At 38.7% G+C, this 19,685-nt stretch overlaps 2 protein-coding genes across 2 annotated transcripts in view; one reads left to right on the forward strand and one right to left on the reverse strand.

Annotated features, from left to right (window-relative positions):
- Window positions 1–5,598, reverse strand: part of stam2 (signal transducing adaptor molecule (SH3 domain and ITAM motif) 2) — a 12,244-nt gene extending 6,646 nt beyond the window's left edge. Inside the window, 5 exon segments of the mRNA NM_001319339.1 lie at window positions 1,668–1,814; window positions 2,264–2,359; window positions 2,439–2,514; window positions 2,687–2,771; window positions 5,454–5,598. Coding sequence (NP_001306268.1) covers window positions 1,668–1,814; window positions 2,264–2,359; window positions 2,439–2,514; window positions 2,687–2,771; window positions 5,454–5,493 — 444 coding nt within the window. The 5' untranslated portion in view covers window positions 5,494–5,598.
- A 1,627-nt stretch (window positions 5,599–7,225) lies between these two features.
- On the forward strand, window positions 7,226–18,609 carry hacd2 (3-hydroxyacyl-CoA dehydratase 2). Its single transcript, NM_001319338.1, is given in 7 exon segments — window positions 7,226–7,476; window positions 9,860–9,977; window positions 10,315–10,333; window positions 11,267–11,355; window positions 11,926–12,047; window positions 15,801–15,979; window positions 18,494–18,609. Coding segments are annotated over 7 exon segments (735 nt in total). The 5' UTR covers window positions 7,226–7,351; the 3' UTR covers window positions 18,577–18,609.
- The last annotated feature ends 1,076 nt before the right edge of the window (window positions 18,610–19,685 follow it).

A 19,685-nucleotide genomic window follows, 5' to 3' on the forward strand; every position in this document is an offset into this window, starting at 1 on the left:
GGTTGTGTGTCCTGTGTGTCTCTGTGTTGCCCTGCGACAGACTGGCGACCTGTCCAGGGTGACCCCGCCTCTCGCCCGGAACATTAGCTGGAGAGAGGCACCAGCAACCCTCCCGACCCCACTAAGGGACAAGGGTGTAAGAAAATGGATGGATGGATGGGTTTTAACAGGATATTTGTTTGTCAATGTAAGTAAAAAGCAACAAAGATGCTTTATTTTTTTTTGCATAAAGCTGAAAAGTGTGGCAAACATTAAAAAAAGAAGATTTGAAAAAATGAAGCATTGACTGAGTGGGGCTGAATGCACAGTTGTTTTTTATCTGCAACACATTAACCTTTTCCTTTCACTCCACAGCTACTCTATGCATCGCTTTGTCTAGCAAATAAAAAAAAAAATACCATTAGCCTACATTGACATTTGTGGATGTGATGTAACAAAGTGCATGCATATGAATACTTCTGCATCACACAGTGTGAGATGAATTATGTCAGCAATAAAGCACCTTTAGAAATTCGATCCGACTATCAGACAGCAACATTGTAGGTCAGAGACTTTACAACAGCTGGGGATTAAAGTCTACTTCAACCTGTGAGTCATACATTTAACTTAACGTACAGTACAAGAATCATGTGGAGGAGCAGAAACCACTGGAAATCATTTTTCAACAAAAATTTTAATTCTGTGTCAAACAAGCTGACATTAAAACCTGCGGTTCCAAACAAACTCTAGAGTTGTTCGCGTAAAGTGTGAATGTGGTCAGACCTCAAGCCGACACGTCTACCGGGTGTTCGCTGTAACCACAGGGAAGTTTCTGTTGCATTGTGGGGCACGGTAGACCTTATTAGCATGTCTTTTTCAAAATACCATCTTCTTAAAATCAATCAGGAAGAAGAAAGAGGATGTTTGGTCACCCTACGTTATGCTAACAGCGCCTAGCATTCGTGGACGACTCATGGAGAACCAGTGTTGCACAACACAAAGGTATCAGTCCAGAAAACACGGTGTTAAATAGTTAAACATAGATTAATAAAACTTTGTTCAGGCAGACATTTTGCGTTGAGGAATTTTAATCGTGGAGGTTCTTCAATCTATTCGATGAATTATTACAGTGATAAATAAAATGTCTCATACGCTGCTCTTGCTCTGACTTTAATTGATTGCTAGTTGGAAGACAACACAGACCGAACGAGAAATCAATCTCAATTGGAGAAATGTCGGACGGAGCGCTGAAGGGAGATGAGAATCAAGCAAAACTGCATATGAAGGCAATGGCCAGACTACAGAGAAACACACACTGATATGGTTACATTCTCCATATTTTCTACTAGCTCAGAGCGCAGAATCTGCTTCACGGATGGACATTTGGTTTGGACACATCCAACCAATAAGCGCACTAAACAGCCCGGCCTGGTTTAGTGCGGAATCGGAACCACCAGGAAAAAACATTACAAGATAAACTCATCAATCGATTTGGACTAAAGTAAAGGAACAACAGATTCTATCTTAGAAACACCCTTACAGGTCTGTGAACCTGTAAGGTCTGGATTGTGAATTGACAATTTTAGGTCAATTGTTTTCAACAACAATTGACCTAAAAACTACTTTCCTTGTAGCTTTATACGAACATGCCTCCCACAGAGTAAACATGCCGTTTACTTTCCACCCACCTGTGAGGTGGCTGCTGGGAAGCTGACCCCTTCCTCTTTGAGGCTCTTGATGGTGGCACCAATCAGGCTGAGCTGGGGGTCCTTCTGGAAGCCTTCTGCCCACTCCACCATCATCGCCTTTAGCTTTTCACACACCTTAGGATGGGCCTGAATATTACAGGAAACACAAATGTAGTCACTCGCGTCTGAAACAGATCATCGCAGCTTCAGCTGAATCCCATTTCAGCCTTAAGACCAACCAATTGTTAAAAGTTTGTATGCAAAAAACTTGGAAGTAACTTTAATAAGTATGAAAACTGTGAAAGACACTGAAGTGTAATTCAATAGATCACCTGTTTCCAAATATTGTTCTCCATCTTCAAAAAAGTATACTAAACGCTGCTACTGCTTTGATAACTTTATGCTGCATGTTGATGAGAAATCACTGAGCACTGAAGGAGAGCCCCATTTCCCAGTGGAATATTTTAACCAGTAGCTTAATTAAATGCCGAGGGATTAGGGTAGGGGTATGGATAAACATCTTACACACGCGGAATAAAAAACAGGAGATGAGCAAACATAAATGGAGTTTGGAAAGCCTCTGGCGGGACACGTACCTTGTTCAACACGCTGCGAACTTCAGCAGAAAACTCCCTAGAGCAGATTTCCAGATGGAATATTTTGCCACAGTTTGATACGCAGGCACCCAGCAACTGTAACACAAAAGACGGTGGCGTTTCACAGCAAATACATATATATTTTTTTCTTCTTAAAATGCTGTGTGAAACTCACATTGAGAGCCTGCATGGCAACATGGGGCACTTTGTGGTTGACTCTCTTCATTATGGATCTCAAGCTGTCCTTTGGTCTGTACCAAAAACAAAAACAAACAAAAACCAAAACAAAAACTAATTAATTACCAGAACAGGACTGTATCAGAAGACCAGCAGTACAGACGGTATCTGATCTAAGACCAACTTCTAGTGTCCCAAGCAAAAACAAAACTTCTGCTGAAATGTGAAAGCCTTTCTCCGTCTCACCCGTTGGACGTCGTTCCAATTTTGTCACAGATGTCCATAATGAGCCCCCAGTCGTCTGTTGTGTTGTTTTCATTTGTTGCCTTCTCTGGAAAATATGCGAACATGGACACATATGGTGAGGCGAGAGAACAAGCTCGCTGGCATCATGGCGGCTCGTTCTCCATGCCAGCCCCAATGGGTGGTTTTGGAACGTCGAGCAAGGAGCGGCTGTATGTTTGAGTTAACACGTGTTGCGCAAGGGCCTGGGAGCCTAAGTTAGAACAATACCTTAACCAATGAATCATAAAATTCAAGAAAATTTCACAATTTACAGTGTTCCAGTACAGGAAGTCGCCATTTTCCTTGGTCAAAGTAAAAAAGTCGATATGTTACTCAAATATAAATGTCCATTACAGCCAGTGAAAATTAATTTCACTGGCTGTAATGTTTTGTTGGATTTCCGTGTTATTGTGGAAACTTAAAATCTACCTCAGCTGTTATGATGGACGTAGATTTTCTGTCAAACCGAACGCTTCTGAGTAATACGACGAGGGACAGGAAATCCCCCGAATGAACATTTGTCACAACACTCATGACTCTTCAGTTCACACACTGCGCCATTGTTGGTCATACAAGAACGTGGTGTGTTGCACAGGCCGACACAGCAGAACGAGGAAGTTTTGAATAAAATTTACATGGACATCATGAAAGTTGTATCTACAGTGGCCGGAGAATTATCATTAAATAACAGATGGCAATAAATTGAGGTGAAAGAAGCGTGTTATGCATTATAACTTTTGTTCACTTGCAAAAAAAAGGAAAAGCAAAACTCGCTGAAATGTCAGTAGTTTCATCACCATCAGAGCGTCCTACCCTGCTTTCGCCTCCCATGTCAAAGTATTCCATTTTGATGTTTTGCAAACTGCATTTGAATAAATGCCCAACAACATGGATATTAACCTGTAAAGCCAGTAACCTGAATACAATTTTTTTTATTATTTCAAATATCAAAAAGAAAAAAAAAAGACTAATTTTTCAAAATCACAGCAAAGTGTTTGGCTCAGTGATGTTAATTTAAAAAATAAAAATAAAACAATACTGCTTATTTAAACTAAATAAAAACCAAAAACTCAACAAGAATTAGACCATAGTCTGGTATCAAGATGTTTAAAAGTGATGGTTTGATTCTGTTGTAGTTTTAAGCTGCATCTGTCTTATATTTCTTTAGGTTTTCGCTGGTTGTTTGTTTATAATTTAATGACCACCCACTGCTGGTCAGCTGGCTTAAAAAAAAAGGACTACAACACTCTTTCCATAATTATAAGAAGAAAAGACCCTAGATGTTCAGAACATTTACAGTCATTAAATATATATATATATATATATATATATATATACACACACACACACACAAGGTTTCTCCCTGAAAACTTGCTAAGTTTCCAAGAACACTCATCCAGCAGCCCATCATGTTTTTGAGTTAAAAGTTGACAGAAAATTTGAAAATATCACTTGATAATCGTGTGATATTGAAAGATTGCATGATTAACACCTGAACACCAATAATAAAGTCTTAAAAAATGCAATCATTTTAAAAAGACTTTTAAAAAAAAGAAGCAATGCTTAGCCTGGTGGGGGCACAAGTAAAGCCTGGCAGCCCTCCTGGCTTATAATATACTCGGGGAAACCCTGTATATACATAGTAATAATGTGGACGCAAAATAAACTCATCCATTAATTTAAAAAATAATAATAATAATGTTTTAAATCTACTGTTGGCGAAAAAGAGAAAAACAATGGTGTTCAATGGACATAAACTGTTGACATCATTCATCATGCGCAGGCTGTGGGAGTGTCAAACGCTCCCTCTAAGGAAGGCCCAGGGGCCGTAGCTTAACTAAGCCTGACAGGAGCAAACTTTTCCCACTTCACTACAGTCCATGGTGTGTAACTGCATAGCATAGTGATTTATGAAAACAAATGCTAAGAACTTGATGAGTTGGATCATTTGGGACTTAGATTTATACTTTTTTTTGTTTGACTAAAATGCTTTCTGTGCTGCTGAAACTGTCAATTTAGGTCGAAATTGACCCCTTTAACTTGATATTTTGACCCATTATTACACTTAAGCACATGGCAAATGTTTGCGATTCATGCCTGAGAAAGTCTTTTTTTTATATCAAGCAAATTATTACAATACAAAAATAATGCCATGTTGACCAATGTTCATGGCCTTTCACATTTCAAAACCTAAAGTTTTAAAAGTGCTTAAATAATATAATGTTCTAAAACAACACATTTCAGATTACACTATTCTTTTTCATTTTTTTATTTTATGTATTGTATGTATTTCTGTCATTAATTGTAAACTTAACATGCTGGAATTTTGATGTGATTAACATTTTCACATCGTATTTTGAACCATAACATGTTCTACAAAAGCTCCATAAATCAAAAAGGAAGAAACAAACTACAACTACTGTGGTGTTTTGGGAACAAGTGTGTTACTGATAATTCAGCTTTTGGTCAGACTCGAAGTTTGGCTACCAAACAGTCCTCAACACAACCAACCAAAAACCGCGAAACAAGCTGTTGACAGCTTATCAGTCTGTGTATTATAAGTTAATACTTATGTCCATACGTGTAACTGTTGACATTACAGAAGCTTTCAGCGCTTAAAAAACTCCACATCGAACTACAGCTGCTAAGTTAGCATTAGCTTCAGTTCCCGACAGCAGCACTGACTCAGTTAAAACTAAAAGGCCCCCAAACCAAGCGCTATACTTACCGACATCTTGGTCGAAGGGGTTTTGGGAAAACAAAGGCATTTTTAACGATGAAAAAAAAAGAGAAATCCTGCTCCAGGATAAGGGAAAAGTAGATGTGTTGCCGAGACTAAACCTAAACAAACGTCTCTTCCTCCTTCTCCATTAAAGTTACACCAGTTGCTCTTCCGGAAGCCTGGCTGTCTCGCATAATGCCTGAGCAGTATTACTCAAATCCAATGCCTGTGTGTGTGTGTGTGTGTGTGTGTGTGTGTGTGTGTGTGTGTGTGTGTGTGTGTGTGTGTGTGTGTGTGTGTGNGTGTGTGTGTGTGTGTGTGTGTGTGTGTGTGTGTGTGTGTGTGTGTGTGTGTGTGAGAAAGAGAGAGAGCTGCATGTAAGTCAAAATTTTTAGCACATTTTATGAGTTTTATGTAAACGTAGTTTGTTTATACATAATACAGAACGTTATGCGCAGATTAATAGAACGGGAATTACTAAATAATCTTCATTTAAAAGTGACGTTTCGGTGTAATTTCTAAGTGAAAGGGGGACCTCTAGTGGAGAATTAGAGGATACCCAGTCTGTTTCTGAGATACGGTATCTGCACGTCTCAGAATATTTGCACAAAAAATGTGTTTTTGTCATTTACAAAAACAGCTTTTGCGAAGAAACACCAACTTTTCATTTCAAGTTACAATACATTCTTTTCTACACTCACAGACTTTATCAAAACACAGACACTTGAACTCAAAATGAAATTATTTTGCCAAAACACAATGTTATTTTTCAATTCACAAGCTACATTCAGTCAATCTTTTTTTTAAATCACTATCAATTGTTAGCATGAGTTTTGTGTTTTCTGTTCCCCCGTACATAGGACACTCAGCCCACCACTACTGGAGCTGGAACCAAAATATATCATTGTATTGTTTTCTGTATTTAACAATTTTGATAATTATAGAAAACATTTATATTAAACATCAAGTTGTTTTTTATTGCATTTGTTTCAAAACAAAAGTGAAAAAACTAATTAAAATAAACTTTCATATTTTCAAAAACTGCCATACATTAAACACACAATTCCCTTGAGCATTATATGGCATTGTTGAAAAAGAATTATATAAATAAAGTAGAAACATATTATGTTTGCACTAATGGCCGCAATCTGTTCTTCATTTGGTACAAACACAAAATGAAACATGATGGCCCAGCATATTGCCCGACAGTCCCGGGCGATTTACTGTTTGTCTTGTTGAATTTTAAAGCCTGCCATTATCACTGTTAACATTTTCTTTTCCTCAATAAAATATCATTATTGATTTATTGCCCAAATGTTTCTCATATTATTCAGTTTGACCTACAGTACACCTCATCACTTGGGAGTTGAGTGTATGTATGTAATGTCCATATTCTAAGCATAATCAAAAAAAATTTCTTTATTGAATAGGTATAGTAGAAAAACTTCTGGAGTTTTAGAAGCATAAATGTGAAAACTAAATAAGCTAGAGAAAAGTGAGTTTTCAACAAACGGTAGGGGGCGCGCTTCTCGTTTACTGAGCCCTAAACGCTCAGAAAAAGGGTCCAAGATGAAGTATTTGTTCAAGATAAGTGCTGTCTGTTTCTGTCATTACTTCTACAAGAGTCTTGTGCGAGGCAAGACATTGGTGGTGACTCATTCTGTTCCAGTGAATATGAATAACGTCTAAAGACAGCTCAAATAAAAATAAATTATCCGACTAAAATATAACTTAAGTGCAAGAATCGCGCTTTTCCAACGAGTAAAACTAAAAGCGGAAGTAGTGAGTAGCGGTGATCTTGCCTCAGGTGGATGCTTGGTGCAGTAGCCCCTGCTCTCTTCCTGACTCGGTGAAGCTGACAGCCGCCGTCGTGCAGGACCAGCGAGTGTTTGGGGGTTGGAGTCATGTCGGCAGCTGCTCAGGGGACCAGCAAAGCGGCCCACGGTGATGTGGCCCCGAAAAAGAAGAAAGGACCGGGCGCCCTGGCCACGGCCTACCTGGTTATTTACAATGTTGTTATGACAGCCGGGTAGGTAGCGTGGTTCCTCGTGCTAACCCTCCGCCGTCGCCGTGGTGGAGCGTGCGTTTGCGGTGTTTAGCAAATCAGGACTGGACCTAAGATTACATTTCACCGTGTGCACTATGCTAATTTAGAGCTGTTTTTTTAAATACTGGTTATGATCTAAAAACACAAACCGTACGACGCTCTATAAATGTACTTTTAAAGAAATAATTTTTGCACGGCTTCCGACAGCTTACAGCGATTAACATAAGACGAGCAACAGACTGACAAGCAGTCGAGTGTGAGTGAAGAGTCTCCACTGGGTTCCACATTATAATATGCAGACAGATGGTCCATTGTTTGCTCTTTGTGCGTTATGCCCAACACTGTCTTTAGAGTCTGATGTGCATTGAGTGAACTATTAATAAATATTCACTTTTAGAAGATTAAATCTACTTTAAAAAAAAAAAAAGAATGATGAAGCGCTATAGCAATCAAGATTTTCCCTGATGAGCTCCGAGGCTTTGATGTTGTAAGGCCTCTTTTTCATCACCCTAATCTTTATCTTGTTATATTTCTTAGCACATATTTAAAGTTAAATCTGTTTCTACGTACAAGGTTTCCCCCAGAAAACTTGCTAAGTTCAGTGGTTGGGTGCCAGGGCAGTCATTCATCCAGTTAAAAATGTTTACCATTTTTTGAGTTGGAAAATGTTTAGAGTTGACAGGAAATTTGAAAATATCACTTGATAATTATGTGTAATTGAAAGATTGGAAGATTAATACCTGAACACCAACTATAAAATCTTAGAAATGCAAACATTTTAAAAAGACTTTAGCAAATAAGCAATGCTCAGCCTGGTGGGGGCACAAGTAAAGCCTGGTGGCCCGCCAGGCTTATAATACACTGGGGGAAACCCTGACATACATAAGTTTAACTCCTACATCTTTTTCTTTAACTGAGCTGAATTTGAAGCATAGTGGATGTTGGCTTCTTGCGGTGCTTGATGAGGCCACAGCAGCCGACCAATCACAAGATCAGCCTCTTTAACTGCTCACTTTACAGACCAGTTCTAAACACGCACAGGCAAATATAATGTGACTTCTCATTTGACAGAAAATTTAAAGGGAATGTAATTGGCGACAGAAATAAAATACAACACCCTTCAGTTTGGATAGTTAGGCTTGTAAACAGTACAGCGCATTGCTTCCTAAATAGTCCAGTCTATTATTTCATAACCTCAGACCAGCAGCACGGGCTAATAAATCCCTCTACGTGTCCTTTTATTGCTCTGATTTTTTTTAAAACTGTTGCACAATGACGTAGTGGGCGTTGTTTCCTCACTGCTCCAACTGGTTCTGTGACATTTACCCCACTCTGTACTGGTGCTCTGCTATACAGTGCCTGCTTTTGTAGTGGGGAAAAGTTTTTGAAGTTTCAGACTTGCAAATTCTTGAAATTACTTTAACTGGTAGAAGATTTGGCACAAATCTATCTGACGTGGCAGATAGATTTGTGCCAAACACACACTGTGAAAGAGTAATTATTGAGTAATTATCTCTTTCTGCCTGCCTCTGCGTTCAGAAAGATGTGATAATTTAATTGATACTGTGGCCTGAGAAAGTGTTTGCCCCCTTCCTGGTCGGCTTCATGTGACTTTCTGCACATCAAGCCGATTTAAATATTAGTAAAAGGCAACAAAGGTAAACAAAATGGAGTTTTTAAATGAAGGTGTTTATTGTTAAAGGGAGGAAAAAGAATCCAGTCAAAGTCTTGCCACAGCTTCCCAATACGATTCAGGTCAGCACTTAAAAGAAAACTCAACTTGTTTTATGTCTTTTTTAGGTAATTGTATGTCTGTGAGCACCACAAACACAAATACTGTTCTTGGAAAACATTCTCATTTGAAATAGGTCTCCTCAGGATTCCAGTTGCTCAAAAAAATTTGATTTATATCAGTAAGCAGCACCGCATTTAATCATATCATCAAATTTACTGACATTGATGGATGATCTCTTGGAAAAAACAATGAAGAAAATGGCAAAAATAATATTTCTGATAATAATGTCAATTTTAACCGTTAGGGAAGGTCTATGCTTTATTTATTTAAAGCAAACATATGATTTTAAACCACTCAAACAGTGTTACTGAAAATGCTGGCTGTAACTTTTTAGAACCATGGTATTATTTGACACCTGTGAATGCTCCAAGTCTCATCAAAACTTGCTCAATTCTACAACTGAAGACGTGTTTACATTGTAGTTCTTCAAAATTGGACCTCAAACTGGACTGTTCTTTGCACCGAACTTCCTTCAAATGGACACTAGTCATCCGCTAACCTGATAGGATCATCATTTATTAAAGAAGCTAAATTTTTGGAGTGTAACTCTGTCCTCCTCTCTGCTTCCAGGTGGCTGGTGATCGCGGTGGGTCTGGTTCGAGCTTACCTGGCCAGGGGAAGCTACCACGGCCTTTATTACTCTATAGAGAAGCCGCTGAAATTCTTTCAGACAGGAGCTCTTCTGGAGGTTAGATAAACACAAACGCCGAGACAATTTAGACTTTTCATACCAGGCAAGATGTACCGGTGTTGTGTCGGTGTACTGTTTCTGAGTTATAAATGTACTTTTTGTTGTTGTTTTTGTGTTTAGATTGTTTGGTATGTCCTGTGGTAAATATCAGACTGATAACCCAGCATGCTCCACAACCCTGAGCTAAAGGCACACAGCCAAAAATGCAAGCTAGAAACTTTAAGCTGACAAGGTTCTACAGCGCTGTGTGCCACATGGTTGAAAACAGTTACCATTCAGCCTTGTGCTTTACCTCTACAAGCTCACTGAGTAATTCTCTGTTTTTATTTCCCAGATCCTGCACTGCGCTGTAGGTGAGTGTCTGTGCAACCCTCCTCCTCTCTGCCACTGCTTTCGGTGAACACGCTGTTTAAGGGTTAGGAGTAGGAAGCCACTTTTAAGATCAAAACAAACTTTATTAATAAACAAGACAGTCAAAGTAGAAGCTCTGAATGGGCTTATAGGGCAAAATTAGTGCGAGTTCTTCATTTTTCTGCTTTTAATGGGTTGGGAAAAGATTGACAGCTGAACTCAAAGCAAATGGCTCCTTGATTTCTCCACTGTCCTGATAAAAATGGACACCATCTTCTTCTGAAAAGTTGTTAAACTGCAAACTAAAATCCTGGGGAGTACTACTTGTCGTTATGGGTTTTTTCTAGCTTTTCAAGTGACAAATTCTCTGAATCCAACATTGCTAGCAGTGCTAGCGGCTAACATCACTGAGCTCAAACAACACAATGTTGGATCTGATGTTTGTAACCTGCTGCTGTGGTTTGAGCAAAAGTTTGAAGCCTTCAGTGGGGAAGGTAGCTGTTGGCCATGGCAGCAGCTGGTTGCCATAGAGACTGAACACAGAAACTGGTTTTCACCAAGGAGTTGAACTCATTGTATTAGCAACCTCCATCCTCCTCCGACAGCTGCTTCTCCCCTCCAAAGTGCGAGAAATTTTTTTTTTAGATTAAGTAAAAAAAATCTTCACTCTACTAATTCTACACTCTCACCTTTTGAGTATGGAGAAACGGTTTCTGTACACAAGGACATTTTTGGGATTGAATGTCTTTCAGTCAGATCAGAGTTATTTGAACTAAGGTTTTGCAACATCTAACAATTGGTCTCTTTCTAAATATTAAATGTCCAACTTGGGGGCAGGACAGCAGATGACAAGTTCCTGAAAATGCCACAAATGTCCTGCTGAGACCCCGTTTCTGTTGGAGCATAAAGCAATTAAAGTTTGGTCCTAATTTCAGGAATTGTGCCGTCCTCTGTGGTCCTGACGGGGTTCCAGGTCATGTCTCGGGTCTTTCTCACTTGGGCCGTCACTCACAGCGTCAGAGAGGTATATTGACTTCATTTACATCTATAACCCAGTAAGCTAAATCGACTTGTCTTTATTCAAATTGTATTTTACATGTCTTTAAACGTTGATGTTCCAAAGTGACCAGATGATGTACTTTTTGCCCTGTTCATAGATCGGAGGAAAGTACGTGTGTGAGTAAAAATAGAGGGTTTTGATGGAAGACTTAAGGAATGAATCTGTTAGATATCCAGAATAATTTATGTTGTGTAACTCCTATCTTTTATTCTCCAAGTGTGGCTGTTGTACTGACATTTTTCTTGAGCTCTTCCTTTTCTCTCTTGTGTAAGTGCCTGTGAGAATAGTCATAGTGTTATTGAGACAAAGTGTGCCTATCTGTCTAACATCATATTTGCTATGGTTGTAACTTAATATCCAAAGAAAATGTCGACAAGCCTGCAGTGTGATCTGACCCTAAAGCATCCGAAACAAACAGCATGGTCCTTGGTTGACAACGTTTAGGAGATTTTCACGGCAGACCAAAGCATGATGCAAGCYCCTCTGTTACCTTGTCCTCCATCCATCGTCCTGTGCGTGTGTGTGTGTGTGTAGGTGCAAAGCGAGGACAGTGTGCTGCTGTTCGTCACAGCCTGGACCGTCACAGAGATCATCCGCTACTCTTTCTACACCTTCAGCCTCCTTAATCATCTGCCGTACCTCATCAAGTGGGCAAGGTAAAACATTCCTCTGCTAATCTGTTCAGGTTTCCCCCCAGAAAACCTGCTAAGCCCCGATGGTAGGGGTGCTCGGGCACAATGGCCCATCACATTTTTAGATAAAAAAATTTGGAGGTGCATGAGCAAGCACCATAATTTGGAAATAATAATGTGTCAGGAATGGCACAACTGGTGCACATCCGCTTGCACCTAATTCAGTGTGTCAACCGCAAACCTAGCTTAAGCCGTCGTTACCGTCACCAGCTGTGTTTCCATTACAAATGTGTGCAAAACTTTGTCAATATGTTGGGAGAAAAAACATAATTTCTCAAGTGCCGTGTTTCCATTAAACAAGAAACGCTATTAAAATGAGTTTGTTAATGCCGTAAGTTATTAAAAAACATCATCCTCCCACTTCCTGTTGTTGTCTTAACATCCGATTGTTGATCACGTGTCTCGTGTGATGCAGTGTTTCCATTGCAGTTTTGAGAAAAATAATCCCCACCTCATCCAAGCGCCAAAACTTTTTATTACAAAGCGAGAATTTTTTTCCGAAATTGACAAGTTTCCATTAAATAAATGTATTGATCAGTCAATGGAAACACGGCTATTGTTACTGGTGTATCAGAAACTCTATTTAAAATAATCAAACAATGCTCAGCCTGGTGGGAGAGCAAGTAAAGCCTGGTGGCCCGCCAGGCTTATAATACACTGTGGGAAACACAACCTCAGATTTTTTTTTTCACATTTGGTTGCATTATAATCCGATACAACCAGCTGCCTTTTAAAAGACATCTTCTTCGAGGTGTCTGTACAGTTTTGTAAAGCCCTGCATGATGCTAGGTCCTATTAATAGCTTTACAATGTGTTTTTCGTGCACCTATCTGTACACCCACTCATGTAGTGCTTCCTGTTATATATTTGCACAGTTTATCTAAGCAGCGTTTTAGTCGCACAGGACATTGAGCACATAAGGGGCAATGGGGCGATTCATTGTCCTGCTCAGTGTGCTTTGACACCTAGATAGGAGCCTCAGCTGCACCAGTTATGGACTGGTCAGTGAGAATCCAGTGCTGTCAACTCTCAGCCCACATTAGGCAAGGAGATTTAGTTTGATGCTAGAAAATTTAAGACCAACGTGTAAAGAAAGAAAAAAGAAAATTTTTACAGCCATTACAGGACTAGAGGAGCTTTGCTGTATTTATAGATATTTTTACTCATAGAAATCCACATTAATCTCTGGAAGTAGGCTTGGTTACAATAAACGTTCTCACTGTTTGAAAAGCATGAGAAATGTACCACAGTTAGATGTACTAACACACATTTTAAACAAAAATGTGTATCATGACCTAACTGCTATCACAGCCAAAATAGATTAACACGGTTATAACGCAAATTAATTGATTTGTGATTAGAAACACGCAATTACACGTCTAGTATAGTGAATCTGTTTGACTTTCTTGGTGTCGTAATTCAGTTTAATTCAAAATTAGTCCAACACTGACGCATCTATGGTACGTCTTAATTCTATTCATCATCAGATGACTACATGACCAAAAGATTTAAGTTCAGTTTTTTTTTATATGGCGCCACTTCACAAGTGTCATATTGAGACAAAATAACCCTCTCTAAAATCTACTGTGGTAAAGTATTAAGATTCCCCTCAATCCTTTATTATTAAAGAACCAAACATTCAAAATGTTGACCTTCAGAAAGCCAGCAGAGATATTGTTCAAGATCACTGTAACGAATGACAGGATTGTTTCCCCCTGAGTCATAATTGTATGAAAAGAGGGCTTCAAGGATTGTACTTGCAAGTGGACTTTATTCAGAGCTTTAAGATTCCTAAACTTTTTTTTTAATAACGTGAAACTTTTTAGTACCAGCGTTTGTGAAACAGTCCAGCAAGAAGCTCGTGGAAGAATACTCAGAAAGTTTGACTTGAATCATACACTTCTAAAGGAAATCCACCCAAGATGCAAAAAAAATGTGTGCAAACTTGAAGTTGGCTTGCAAAAACCACATTTGGCTCGGTCCAACTTTCTCTCTCTCCCCTCGCTCCGGCTGAACGAGGAACCTTAACTTTACCAAATAGCAGACTCTAGTGCTAGCTGGGAGTCCTTTGTTTTTGTTTTGGTGTTCTTAACACTGTGCGATGGACCCTGCAGCCTCGCACACTCAGTTCTACTGACAAGCGACTCTATATGTGTTCAGGTTTAAAGCAACGCCGCGTTCACTGAAACAGCTGCTCTGAGAAAAATGTTTAGTACGATGATTCGGATTGATGCTAGAAACCCAGGCAGGAAGCTTTGGGGCTTCCATGGCTAGTTTTTGGTGTGCAGTAGAGTAAATTGTAAGGATTGTTTTCCCTGCTCAGAGTTGGAGGACAAAGCTAGCAGACTCTGTGGCTGTGATCATGCAGATTGTGGATGTTTTGTCTAGGTCTCTTACTACCCCAATTACCCTCTTGTTACGTGTGGACGCTGTAACAGCGAGGCAGTAGCACTTATTCTTATTTTTTGGGTCTGTTTAGATTTCCCACCGTCATTTTTACAAAGAAGCTGGTCAAAACTTTCAGTCTGTAGATGTGCAAAAATGGTAGAACGATGCCTCAAAATATGGCTTCCCAAAGCATTGCCTCAGAAAGGAWGAGTACAAATTAATGCTAGGATCCAATTTCTTTAAAAAAAAAAAAAAAAGAAAAGAAGTACTGTTTTCTTCCCACTTCAGACAACTTTGTGTTGGTCTGTCAAACAAAACATCAACAACAAAATACATAGAAGTTTTAAAAGGAACCAAAAAAAAAAACTGCACAGTAAAAGTAACGTCTATCAAAGCCGTCCTTGTTATTGAAAAGGCTTCAACAGCACCTTATACGTCACCGTAGAGCAGGTAGCATCCATGTGAAGCAAATTATCAAACACAACTCCTCGTATCTGTTTCCACAACCAAAACGGACATCTCTATCTGGCTAACACGATTTTTTTCTGCGTCTACAACCAAGGCAACAGTCGTTAAGTGCCTCCCTCCCTGCGGTCTTCGTTGCTAGGTAGCAAATGAGGCCGCTGCTATATTGGTATTCGAGTTTCAGTTTGAATCGCCCCCTAAGAGACAGAAAATTGATTGTGCTTCTGTGAAACATTCAGCGTCAGGAGTGGACAATTTTTGGGGTTTGAGTTGCTGGATTACAGAGGAGGATGCTGAAGTTTTTCTTTTTGATGTTTTTTTTCTCTCTCTCTGTAGAAGAAAGAAAGCGCAGCACACTGCTCATAATTAATTTCTTATCTGCACTAGTTTTTCTTCACATGGTGAGAAAATTAACAGATCACTGGATTTAAAAAAAAAATATTAATAAAAATCTTAAAGCTTCCAGAAGCAGCTTTGCATCTCTAGTGTTTTTTATCTACTTATTATTGATTCCTTTGAGGTAATAATATGCATCATTATAGTTGGTTTATTGTCCTGTATTAGCTCCAAACCACATTTTTTATCACCACTTCAAATGTTTGTTTGTGTTCCCTTTGGTTGACCTTACAAGAACTGAATCCAAAGCACACATTCGTTTTTTTTAATAATTATTTTTATCTGAGCAAATAAAACAATCTGGTATTTCTAGCCTTAGCTGCAAGTTTTGAAAACACTTTTCTTTTTCTTTTTTTTGTTCCAACCTACAGCGTAGTGATGCCGCCCACCTCTCAGTCCCTCGTTGTAGGAGCAGTCAATAATAAAGTATTTCCCCATGCCACTTTCTGTCTGTACCTGTCCCTGCAGGTACACCTTCTTCATCGTTCTGTATCCGATGGGAGTGAGCGGAGAACTGCTGACCATCTACGCAGCTCTGCCGTACGTGCAGAAGACTGGCCTGTACTCCGTCACCCTCCCCAACAAGTACAACTTCTCCTTCGACTACTACAGCTTCCTCATCCTCGTCATGATCTCCTACATTCCTCGTGAGTAAACGAGCACAGTTTGAGGTTGTTTTTTTTAACCGTTTCGTCACGACATAAATATGTTTTGTATGCCCAAGTTCTAAACGCATAAGGAAATAAAAAAAATAGGATGAATGTATCTTTTTGTTTTTGAAGCGTCAGGCCTTTTGAGTTCTTCTTACCGAGATAAAGTGATGATTTGGAGAACAAAGAAGATTGCTACAGCAATGGGAAATTTATATGTAAATCTGATGATTGCCAATTAAAAAACGGGTTGCTTTTTTGGGAGTTCCACAAAGTTATCAATTTATGTGGAGAGGGTTTACCATCAGATCCTAATTTTATTGGTAGCTGGAGAGTCCAATGCCTCCAGCTAGTGGTTTTCAAACCTCATATAACCAGAAAAATCTTAATTTTTAAACAATAGTAGAAACAACTCAGAATAAAAAAATTCAGGTTTCAGTGACAGTGACCCCCTATCCCTAAGGGCAGATCTATTCAGTCTTATTCTATGCTTTGTGCTTTCAGTGACAACATGGTTCGTTATTTATTTTACATTATATTTAGAACTCCTAATTGCACTTTCTGAACAATTTGAAAGGTTTGTTGCAGTTTGAGCAGGATAGTCAACCTGTTGTTACCAGTTTCTTTATTTATTTAACATTAGCTGTTGTGCTGTGTTTTTTTTTTTAGTTTGACCAAAAAAATTAATAATTTATTACATTTATGTTTAAAAAAAAAAAGAAAAAAAGAAATGCTTTTTTTATGTATCGGATGATATCAGCCAACACTAACCCTCAGATGTCTTTATCGGTACGGGAGTGAAAACAGTGGATCGTTGCATCCCTATGAGAAACACTCACAGACCAGTACTACCTCTTCCTCTGAACATGTTTGGCTCTATTAAATGTATTACTATTGCAGGAGCACTTTGCATATCAATCACTAGATCCGTCTTGTTTTTGAAATTTTGACTGAAAGTTGGGTAGCACTTTATTTGAAGGGGTGTGCATAAGACTGACATGACACTGTCATAAACATGACATAACACCTGTCATGAACATAAACAAGTCTTTATGAATGTTTATGACAGTTGTTATGAAGTAAATAATGACACTTTTAATGCAAAGTTGCTCTAAAAGTTGCATTAAAAGTCCATTAAAAGTGCCAACTTTGCATGATTTTGTAAATTATGATAATTTAATGCGAAGTTGGCATTTTTAATGGACTTTCAATGCAACTTTTAGAGCAACTTTGCATTAAAAGTGTCATTATTTACCAAATGACACTTCATGATAACTGTCATAAACATTCATAAAGACTCCTTTATGTTCATGACAGATGTTATGTCATGTTTCTGACAGTGTCATGTCAGACTTATGCACACCCCTTCAAATAAAGTGTTACCGAAAGTTGTTTAAGTTAATTAGTTCCTGATTCTAAGTTGTGATTTCAGAGGTTTTATGAACAAAGCAGGAAGTGGGGTTGGGCATCACGATTAGAAAATGTTTACACTCCTAAAGCAAATAGATTATGAGATGGGACACATTTCCCACAATGCAGTTTTGTGCTTTTGCTCAGTTTAAAATCAAAACAAAATAAACTTTTTTTTTTTTTTTTATGGTTGGGACAAAATGATTATTGGTATTAATGGTTACCATGGTAGCAGTGAAGGCTGCAGTGTTTCCTGAGCAGGTTTAGAAGTATATTGTGTCACGCCGTGTGCCGTCTGGGAGAACTGTTTGTGTAGGGAGCCCCGTTGAGACACTTAGAGCTGTAATCACCATAAATGCCCAAGTTTCCTGGCAGAATAATAAACGGCGATAGTTTTTTCTTTTTTCTTTTAGAATTAAATATAGTGCTGTGGCTTTAGGTTAAGGGATCTTTAAATATACCTCATTCGCTTGTGTTCGATTTCAGTTATATTATGATCAAATTAGTTTTCCTGGAAAATTATATTGTTATTAAATATTCATTCAAATGTAAAAAAAAAAAAAAAAAAAAAGGGGGGGGGATGTGTTAATCGCGTGATAAATTAAAACGAGGTCAATAATTTCCTCTTTTCTCTTTACCAAAAACTTAACGACAAAAATCTGGTGCATTTGTCTCAACTATCCCTTCTTTTGAAGGACAATTTTGTTTACAGAAAATTCATAATTAGTTTTATTGGTTGTTTTGTTTATTCATTTTGGATATTCTTTAGAATTTAAAGTATATTGAGAATGTGCTTTTGCATTATTATGCCATTACCATTATATCACTTGAAAATGTTCTCAAAACAACGTTACCGTTTATCGCGATAACTTCTGAGACAATTTATCGTCCGGTGTCGTTATCGGATAACTGGCGATCTTCTTATTTTTCCTCCTGCGATTGAGTTTGTTTTGCATGTCGTTGTGGCCGTTGCCTCTTCTGCTCATCTGCAACGTTACTCTAGATGCTGCGAATCTCCTCTCAGTTCAAGAAGTTAGCATTTTTTTTCTTCAGATTCACTCATTGTCCCTGCGCTGGCCATAACGACGCCTCTCCCCTCAGTCTTTCCCCAGCTGTACTTCCACATGATGCGGCAGAGGAAGAAGGTGCTGGGCCACACGGACGACTACAGCAAAGTGGAGTGAGCTGTGCGGCGCTCAGAACGGCTCACATGAGAGGAAAGCAACCAAAACATCCCATAAAGAACAAATCAGTGTTTTTAGTTTTCGAACTGCCAAAACCGAACCCTCCCCTCCCCCTGCCCCGTAGATCATCCACCCACTTCATTTTAATAATTAAAATTTTTACAGAAATGTAAGTACATCATACAGACATTCTGGATAAACTTTTTGTTTTGTTTTGTTTTGCATATTTATGAACAAATTATGATTACATTGAAGTTTAAAGAAACGATGAGCTGCTCTGTGAGCATCGAGCAGAGCTTGGACAAAGCTAATCTGAACAGAATGATACACTAATCGACCTTTGACCTCCTAATAAACGACACTGAAGTGGAGAGTTGACTCGGATCCTCACCTCCCACTGACGTTTGTTTATTCATTTATTGTCTTTGATCCCCTCGTGGTTTGCTTTAGACTGCTGTAATGTAGAAAGAATGAGTTGGAGCCTCGCACTGAGAGTTGGTGTCTGTAGGTTTTGCATCCTTTGTACAAATTGATTTGATGATTTCCATTTTGTGTAATTTATTGAAAAATTTGACTACATTCCACATTTAGCTCAATAAACCTTTTTTTTTCCATCCCATGCTTGCATGCTTGTTTCTTTTGTTTTATTATTATTTTAACTTTGTGTCTGTCTGTTTGGCTTACGTTAGAGTACAGTGCCTTGCTAAAGTACATGCTTTACTTTGTGCCAAGGAGAAATTGATGGATCACCACCACATGGCTGGCCATAATTGTTATGCAGAAGTAATATATGATTACATTTTTTTTAAATTGTGCAATGTATAGTTTGCAGAATCACATCCTCCCATAATTATTAACCAAAACGTTTTAGACTTGTCCCCACAAGTTGAGACGAATTCTCCTCTTCGATTTAACAAATTGGCACAAGCTCAGCCAGATTGGATCGATCGCATCTGTGAAGATCAATTTTTAAGTTTTGCCTTAGATTTTCAATTTGATTTTGGTTCTGGTGTGTTCTAACTCATTAACACACACCTCAGTCTCAGCCTTCACCGTATGTTCACAGTGAACGTCCACTCCAATCCCCAGTCTAGCAGCTTCTCTCTGTC

The sequence above is a fragment of the Poecilia reticulata genome, linkage group LG2 (assembly GCF_000633615.1).
Source record: "Poecilia reticulata strain Guanapo linkage group LG2, Guppy_female_1.0+MT, whole genome shotgun sequence".
NCBI classification, from domain to species: Eukaryota; Metazoa; Chordata; class Actinopteri; order Cyprinodontiformes; family Poeciliidae; genus Poecilia; species Poecilia reticulata.